General features: G+C 59.9%; 1 protein-coding gene across 1 annotated transcript; it reads left to right on the top strand.

The window, feature by feature from the left end:
• Positions 1–3,368: 3,368 nt before the first annotated feature.
• Positions 3,369–6,770, top strand: MAFB (MAF bZIP transcription factor B). Its single transcript, XM_022592408.3, has one exon. The coding sequence runs from the start codon at positions 3,770–3,772 to the stop codon at positions 4,739–4,741; it is 972 nt and encodes a 323-aa protein (XP_022448116.2). The 5' UTR covers positions 3,369–3,769; the 3' UTR covers positions 4,742–6,770.
• The last annotated feature ends 1,750 nt before the right edge of the window (positions 6,771–8,520 follow it).

The following is an 8,520-nucleotide window of genomic DNA, read 5'->3' as shown; positions in this document are numbered from 1 at the left end:
AGACCGGAGGCGCACGGGAGAGCGCGCCGCTCTCGGGTTAGCGGGCGGGCTGGGCAGGGGCGGCCGGGAGCGGCGCGGCGAACCTCGAAGCCGGCGAATGGCAGTGGACCCTTCGTTCCCTTAGGGAGTAACTTTTTCACCCACTTCCACACGGGGTGCCCCGAGGCTCCGCTGTAGCTCGGACATCTCCTTGATCACCAACGGTAGCTGAAGAATCCCAAGGTGGTGCGCTCAGACGCATCGCCTCTGGCTCAACCTGGGGTGGGTAGGGAGAAGGGGTGAAAAATTCAAATTAGAGTTTGGGAGGTTAGAGACAACAAACTGTTCAGAAGAGGTCTCTGGCCGCCACCAGTCCTCCTTAGCTTCCCTTCAGAAGAGGCTTGGGGTACTACTCCTGTGTCTCCTGGCCTCCTTCCTTTCCACTTCTCTTCCTCGACTCTCCACTTCTCCCACCAGCCCTTCTCTTTTCTTCCCCCCATCCATTACCCCACTAGTCTTTGAGGGATGGCGTGTAGCCTCCGGGTACGCGTCGACCGGGAGCCCGGCACTCTGACCTTTACAGCCCCCAGGCTCGGAAAGGAGACGCCGGCGTCCGCAGGCGGGAGAGGGATGCCAAGGGGTTTGGGACGCCGCGACCGCGCGGCCGAGCGCAGCAGCAGCCAGGAAGGCGAGGCCGGGCCCCACTGTGAGGTCGGTTGCTCTGCAGCGGCTTTCATTCCGGAGCAACCTGAGCGTCTGCTTCACTTTTACCCAGTTTCCAACAGTTTTTGTTGGAGGTGGTTATGGGTAGGGTGGGTAGAAGAGGGACTGGCTAGGCTGGGAGGGCGGCAAAGAAACAGGTTATTGGGGAAGGTGGACCTAAGGATGGACAGTCAGAGCCTCAGTCAGAGCCCAGGGGAAGGGAGTATCCGAAACCCGAGACAGAGGCACAGGGACAAAGAGGAACGCGGCCGCCCAGACAAAGCCCGAGTGCTAGAGACTCTGAGACCGCCGCAGGATGCCCGCAGGGGAGCAGGAGGCTAGAACCCTCAGAGCTGGGGCTGAAGGAACCCTAGGGCCTCGATGGGCCACACTCCCGAGACTCAGGTTTGGTCCACGACATCAAGGGTCAGACAGACCAGAGGGGACACAGTGAGGGCACAGACCGGCCCGGCCGCCTCCCTGCACTCGCAGAAGGCCACAGTGTCCACGGGAAGGAGGGCGCTGGCGGCTGGGGTTCAGCGTCACCGGGAGAGGCCAGTGCGTTTGTCCGGACCTGGCCGCCTGTAGCCTCAGCCATAGTCTGCATAGAACCGAGACGGCCGACCCAGCGTAGCCTCGGAACGTTCCCCTGCTGAGCTGCGATCCGAGTACGCTCTGGCTGCGTGAGAACGCGGCAGGGACAGGCAGGGTGCTGGTCCGCAGCGCCCAGCTCCGAGCAGGGGCGGGGCGGCGGCATGGCCCGCCCGGGAAGCTCCCCTGGAGACAGCCTGATCCTTTCTGCGGAGAGCACGCTTCTCGCAGAGGGTTGAAGACGGGCTCTTCCAGCACTACAGTTGCTGATCCAAACCTTTCAGTCCAAATTTTAGTTCAAATATATTCATTTTATTAAAAATAGGCGGCCCAATATCATACCTCACTCGAGCCTTACCGAGGGCGCAAGAGAAGACAGTTTTCAAAATTAATTGGAGGAAAATATTTTACCTTCTAACACTTGAAAAAAAAATCTGGCTGCGTCCGCATTAGTGGGCCCACCTGACCCCTACGCGCTGCGTCAGTCGTGCTGGTCCCGTACAGGCAGCGGCTGGACACACTCACCCAGTGCGCGCTTCTTCTGCTTTTCGCTGCTCGCGCCCAAAGCTGAAGAGCAGAAGGCGACGCGGGAGGCGGGTCGGGTCTCCGGGTACAGCGAATTTGCGATTTATCCGGTTTCTGCGCCCGGGCCGGGGTCTAGGGAGCTCTTATTTCGGGCCATCCTGTACCCGATACGGAAGGTGCGCAGCGCCCAAGCACTGTCTGGATGCCGTAGTGCGGTGCGCTCAGGGGTCCCCGTCTGCGCTCGGGGGAGGTTTCTCATCTGACAGCCCTGGGGCCCCTCGCTGTGGCGTTTCCGCTTTCGGCCATCCGCCTAACTCGGCCTAGGATCTTCTCGAGCAGGGAGCCGCCGCCGAGCACCCCTCCCAGCCCCTCCGCCCCCCGATCCCCGGAGCAGGGGCGCGGAGTTTCATGGGGGGGAGATCAGCGTGGAACTCGCGGCTGAGTCCGAGGACCGACCCGAGAGCCTGTACGTGGCTCTAGGGGAATCTGTCTTGGGCTCCGGTGCACACACAGCCTGCGTTCCGGGCCGGCTTGGGTTGGGCGAGTTGGGAAGACCCAGATGGGTCCGAGTCGTCGGCCGAGACTTCCAGTTGCGGGCCTCGCGATTCTGCGCGCCTTTGCGCACAGTGGCCACTTGGGGTCGCACTTTATGCCTGTTTGAGCCTCTCCTCGGCTGGCTGACGCCAGGATCTGCTTAATCGTTACAAAACGTTCAAACAAAAACAGGGCTGGTTTCCCAGCAGCCAAGAGCCACCCGGAGCACCGTCCTGGGCTGGCCTCAGCCCCCAACCTCGGAGAACTCAGGGTTCACTGCGTTTGGCTGGGGAGAGGGCTTCAGAGCCTTTGGGCCGATTCCTTCCCCACTCCCTTCATCTATTGCATTTGTGGGTGGGGTGTGCGGGGAGCGGCGGGGCCCGCCGAGTCCTGTCTCGGCCACCACACCCGCCAGGAGGGGGACGGCTCCCGCTTGGCCCGAGGAGTGTCCTCTGAGGCTGAGTTGGATTTGAACACAACTCTTCGAGCCCCAACCCTGCCCCCCAACACACAAACATGCTCAGCCCTGCAAAAACACAGCCACGCACAGCACACACACGGCCCGCGGCCGCGCTGCACACGGAGCGTCCCCCACTGGGCGGGGGACGCTTGGGAACAATGGACCCGAGAGGTGTCCTCCCGGCGCTCATTCTGAGCCTCCTGGGGTGACACGGACTGGGGTTGGGGGAGCCAAGGGTAAAGAGGGAGGAGAGAGAGCGAAGGGGTGGACGAAGCGGCCCAGCCTATGGTGGTGGAGGCGGGGGGGCTGGCACCGAAGGCGAGCGGGCGGGGGCCGGGACACCGAGGGGGTGGGGGGCTGGGCCCGGGCCGGCTGTCCCTCTCTGCTCCAGCCCTCCGCCAGGCCTCGGCGGCTCTCCGGCTGCTCGAGCCGCCAGTCAGCTGACACGGGGGGCGGAGGAGCTGTCAGGCGCGCCCCGCCCTGCGCCGCCGGTCCGCGGGGCCCGTACAGCCATTGGCCAGCGCGCCGGGCTGCCCGGGCCCCCGCGCCCCGGTGACATCAGGGAGGCGATAAAAGGCAGCGGCTGCGCCGGATCCCGCACAGCTGCACCGCTGGGCTGCGAGCGGCTGAGACCGAGAGAGCCAAAGAGCAAGAGAGCTAGAGAGCGAGCGGCGGGCGCTCGCCCGGCGCCACCCCTCGACCCGGCCGCGCGCCCCGCTCGCTTCTCCACCCCTCCCGGCTCGGCCTGGCCCCGGCTCGGCCACAGCCCCGAGCTCTGGGGCGGCGCAGGCAGCCTCGGGACTCTCCCGCGCGCCGCCGCGTCCCCAGACAAAGGCTTGGCCGGCGGCCCCGGCCCGCTGCGCCCTCCGCTCCCCACCTCCCGGGCTCGCCGCTCTTCGCCCCCGCTCCCGGCTCGGCGCGCCCCGGCCGGCTGCAAAGTTTCCCGAGCGGCGGCGGCGGCTGCGCCTCGCGTGAGCGATGGCCGCGGAGCTGAGCATGGGGCCCGAGTTGCCCACCAGCCCGCTGGCCATGGAGTACGTCAACGACTTCGACCTGCTCAAGTTCGACGTAAAGAAGGAGCCGCTGGGGCGCGCGGACCGCCCGGGACGGCCCTGCACGCGCCTGCAGCCAGCCGGCTCGGTGTCGTCCACACCGCTCAGCACGCCGTGCAGCTCGGTGCCCTCGTCGCCCAGCTTCAGCCCAACCGAACAGAAGACCCACCTCGAGGACCTGTACTGGATGGCGAGCAACTACCAGCAGATGAACCCCGAGGCGCTCAACCTGACGCCCGAGGACGCAGTGGAGGCGCTCATAGGCTCGCACCCAGTGCCACAGCCGTTGCAGAGCTTCGACGGCTTCCGCGGCGCGCACCACCACCATCACCACCACCACCCACACCCGCACCACGCGTACCCGGGCGCCGGCGTGGCGCACGACGAGCTGGGCCCACACGCGCACCCGCACCATCACCATCATCACCAAGCGTCGCCGCCGCCGTCCAGCGCGGCCAGCCCCGCGCAGCAGCTGCCCACCAGCCACTCCGGGCCTGGGCCGCACGCGGCGGCCGCGGCGACGGCGGCTGGTGGTAGCAGCAGCGTGGAGGACCGCTTCTCCGACGACCAGCTCGTGTCCATGTCCGTGCGCGAGCTGAACCGCCACCTGCGGGGCTTCACCAAGGACGAGGTGATCCGCCTGAAGCAGAAGCGGCGGACCCTGAAGAACCGGGGCTACGCCCAGTCGTGCAGGTATAAACGCGTCCAGCAGAAACACCACCTGGAGAATGAGAAGACGCAGCTCATTCAGCAGGTGGAGCAGCTTAAGCAGGAGGTGTCCCGGCTGGCCCGCGAAAGAGACGCCTACAAGGTCAAGTGCGAGAAACTCGCCAACTCCGGCTTCAGGGAGGCGGGCTCCACCAGCGACAGCCCCTCCTCTCCCGAGTTCTTTCTGTGAGTCGTGGCCGCTCCCGGCCCCCGCCCTTGCCCCGGCCCGGACTCCCCGTCCCGTGTCCCCAGCCCCGGACTCCCCCGGACCCTGTCCCTGCCACGGCCCCAGCCATGACCTGTTTGACTTGAGGGAGAGGGAGGAAGGGCGCGCGGGACGCGGGCGACGGGAGGGCGCGCGGGCAGGCAGGGGACCTTGGCCAAGGCGAGAGCGGTGAGCGCCAGCGGCGCCTCCTAGACTCGAGCAGAGCCAGAGGGAGGCGAGGGGGTGGGAAGTCCCAGAGCAACTTTTCTCCAGGCTGGAGGGCGGCAAGGCATAGTCGCGAGGAGTCGCCAAGGCCGTCTGGAGACTCCTGGCTTCCTGAACTTTGCGCGTTAAGCCGGGGCCGCTTCCTCGCGGCCCGGAGCGTAATCCAGTCCAGCAAGAGAGCAGCGAGGAGAGGAAAGGAGAGGGAACCTGGCGTCCCGGCAGGCGCGAGGCTGAGCGAAGGAAGGAAGGACAGACGGACCTGTCTGTCCAGGGTCCGGAGAACACTGGCTCTCAGCCCCGAGACGCGGGCCTCAGTTAGGACGTTCTGCGCGCAAATCTCATCAGTTTTATTGCCTGCTCGATTATATAGAAAAAATAAGAAAATCTGCATTAAAAATATTAATCCTGCATGCTGGACATGTATGGTAATAATTTCTATTTTGTACCATTTTCTTGTTTAACTTTAGCATGTTGTTGATCATGGATCATAACCCCCTTGTTTCTTTGGGTGAGAAGGGATCGCAGTTCGGAGACTCCGGCGGCTGCTTGTCGGGTTTCAGTCTATGAGCTGTAGGCTTGTAAATACCCGCCCCGCCAAACCGCTTAAGAGAACCTGGCAGCAAGCTGAGTGTCTTTGTTTGGGTTTATTATTATGGCATTTTTTTGTAAGTAAAAAAAAACAAAAAAAAAAAAACAAAAAAACAAACTTCTGGGCATTTGCATCAGAAAACAACTCTGTCTTGGGGCACCCTTGGAAATTGCATGTTTTCTCCCCCTCCCCTGCCCCCTTTCGGTCCTCTTTTCCTCCCGTTCTAGTTTTCAATTTTGTTTTTGTTGGGAGAAAGAGGACTGGGGTCCCAGCTCCCTAGTACCAGGGCAGGGCAGCTGCAGAGTTTCACACCCTGGAGGCCGGGGGAGTGTCCTCACATCACCTGGTTTTAGGGCTACGTTGACACCCCTGACAAGATAGGAAAGGAAAACAGAACTTGTTTGCTTTTTGTTGCAACCAGAATCACCCCAGGGTCCCCACGAAACTCTCCAGGCCCGCACTAATTGCTGGGGCCGAAATGCTCCTCGGGTGACCGGCTTCACCAGCCCAGACTGCCCAACGGTGACCTGAACTTATGTTGAACCAATCAGCACACTCAGAAAGTACCAGAAACCCAAACATTGGCAAGTAATTTTGCAACTTTCAAGTGCGTTCTTTAGACCAATATGTTATGTGTGTTTCTTTCCCTGCTTTTGAGAGAGCGGGAGAGTTATTGGTGGTGTTACCCCCGCCCCCTTCAGTTGTATAGTAGTTATAGGGAAGATCTGGGTGTTTTTTCTTTATTATTACTTTTTTTTCCCCTGCAGGTCAGTAAGAGGATTTAAGTTGCACTGACAAAAATACCAAAATGAAAGCGTATTTTTTAGTTCTCATTTGAAATTGCTGGCGCTGCTGGCCGGATGCATTTTTGAGTTTGTATTAGTTGATAAATTAACAGTAATAACAAGATTGTATGAACCGCATGGTGCTTGCAGTTTTAAATATTGTGGATATTTGTCCTGCATCAGAAACGAGCTTCGGTTTTTACGGATTCAACTGTGTTGAAATCAAATTTGCCTCAACAGAAATTGTTTTTATTTCATGTACAATAAGGGATCAATTTCAAACCCTGCTTATGATATGAAAATATTAAAACCTAGCCTATTGTAGTTTTATTCAGACTGGTTTCTGTTTTTTGGTTATTAAAATGGTTTCCTATTTTGCTTATTAAAACCATGGAAATGGTGTTTATTTACAGGATTCCGCATTCGCCTGTCTTTTCTTCTCTTGCCTCTTCAAGTATCACCCCAGTTTGGGCGGCACCCTCACCCTTCCCCCGGCCAGTGGGGAAACAGACAAATCTGGGCAAAGCTCTCCCTTGAGTGTTTGAGTGTGTGTGTGTGTGTGTGTGTGTGTGTGTGTGTGTACCTGAGCGTCAAACATGTCTTCTGCTTCTCACTCTAGGTACGGACACCGGTCAAGAGCCGGTTGATGAGCGGAGAGGGGGGCACACGCCACTTTGGCGGAGCGTTCAGGCTTGGGCATCACGACTGCTCTGCTAGCCTGCTGGCTCTGAGGTTGGCTGAACCCAGGAAGCTGAGAGCTGCCACCCTGATGGGGAAGCAGGGTGTTTCTGGCAATCAGGCTCGTGGGCCCTGCCATTCTGGCCCTCCTGCTTGGAGCACCTGCTGGGAGCAACCAGAATTGCCCTAGAATGCCAGCTCTGAGTGGAGGCCTAGCCCCCTCTCCCACAGAGCTTGTGAAAGCAGGTCCAGCACGAGGTCCTGGGGTGTAAGACCCTTCAGACAGGAAGCCCATCCGTGCAAACCGTTTGCTGCCACTCAAGCCTGGAGCCCTCAGCCCCAAGGAAGGGCACTGCACCATTGGACTGGGATCTCAATGACTCCACAAATCTGGGGTCGTAGGGGGTTGGGGCATTGTTCTGGTGCGGCAGCTCTGCCCATATGTCCTCGACAGGGAGGTGGTCCCAGAACCTTTCCTTTCCCAGACTCTTAGAGGAGGCAACGTCGTCTGTCTAGGTTCCTCCAAACCCCTCTCAGCCTTCTCGGAATCCCATCTAGAACTCTGGGTGGGGACCGCCCCCTCCCACCACCTCTGGAAGAATTCTCTGCTTCTTTGGCAATGGCAGGTTCCAAGGGGTTTCTGATCTACTCAGACCTAGTATCTGCAGTCTGGGAGACTCAGCTTTCCAGCCCTCGGGCTCCCTGGCCCGGAATTCCTAACGTGGAATTTCAGGACCTGAATGGGGAGATGCAGGAAACCCAAGCAGTAGAACCCCAGCCAGGAACTAGAGTTGGAAACAGCCAAGGAGAAGAAAGGGGACGGTGAAACTAACGGCAATAGATCTTGGCCTAGGTCCCTGGAGGCCTGGGATTGGTGGTCAGGGTATGGCAAAGAGGGGGGAAAATCCCGACAGTAGGGATGCAAATAATACCAGAGTAATTTACATTTAGCAGAACTTTGGTGTTGTCTGGGAGGAGAGAAGTCAGAGATTCTAGCTTCAATTAAATTCCAAGGCCCAGTTCATTTCACCAACCCGGAGAGGTACCTGGCAGGGAGGGCTTTGGCTGCGATCTGGGAATAGGATGGAAGCTGAGTCTGGCTGTGGGGTGACTCTACCGGTGCGTGCACGGTGGAAGGAGCAAGGGGGTATGATAGCTGGGTAACTGCGTGTGCAAGTGCACATGCACAGAAGGGGTAAAAGCGTGCCCACGTGAACGGTGTATCCCCTTTGGGGCAAAAAAGGTCTGGCGGGTGGCGCTCTGGAAGAAATCCGGAGGCGTGGCTCGGGGGACCAAGGGAGACCATCGGGACTCCATGCGGTGGAGACTTGACTCCCTTTGGAATCATCCCAAGCCGACTGGCATCCTCCACCTCTAGAGTCACCTGGACTCCGCCAGAAAAGCCTCTGGGCTGGGAAGGGTCGCAAACTCCAAAGCGTTGTTCCTCCTTCCCCAGAGCACAGAGACACACACACAGTCCAGTGACC

This window comes from Delphinapterus leucas, chromosome 15 (assembly GCF_059928025.1).
Source record: "Delphinapterus leucas isolate spDelLeu-1000000601 "Yukka" chromosome 15, BTC_Dleu_Yukka2, whole genome shotgun sequence".
Lineage (NCBI taxonomy): Eukaryota > Metazoa > Chordata > Mammalia > Artiodactyla > Monodontidae > Delphinapterus > Delphinapterus leucas.
The sequence above is the reverse complement of the archived record's forward strand: the minus strand, read 5'-3'. Positions and strand labels throughout refer to the sequence as shown.

Excerpts from the sequence above, each read along its gene's own strand:
- MAFB (XM_022592408.3), top strand. The coding sequence starts at position 3,770 with ATGGCCGCGGAGCTGAGCATGGGGCCCGAGTTGCCCACCAGCCCGCTG.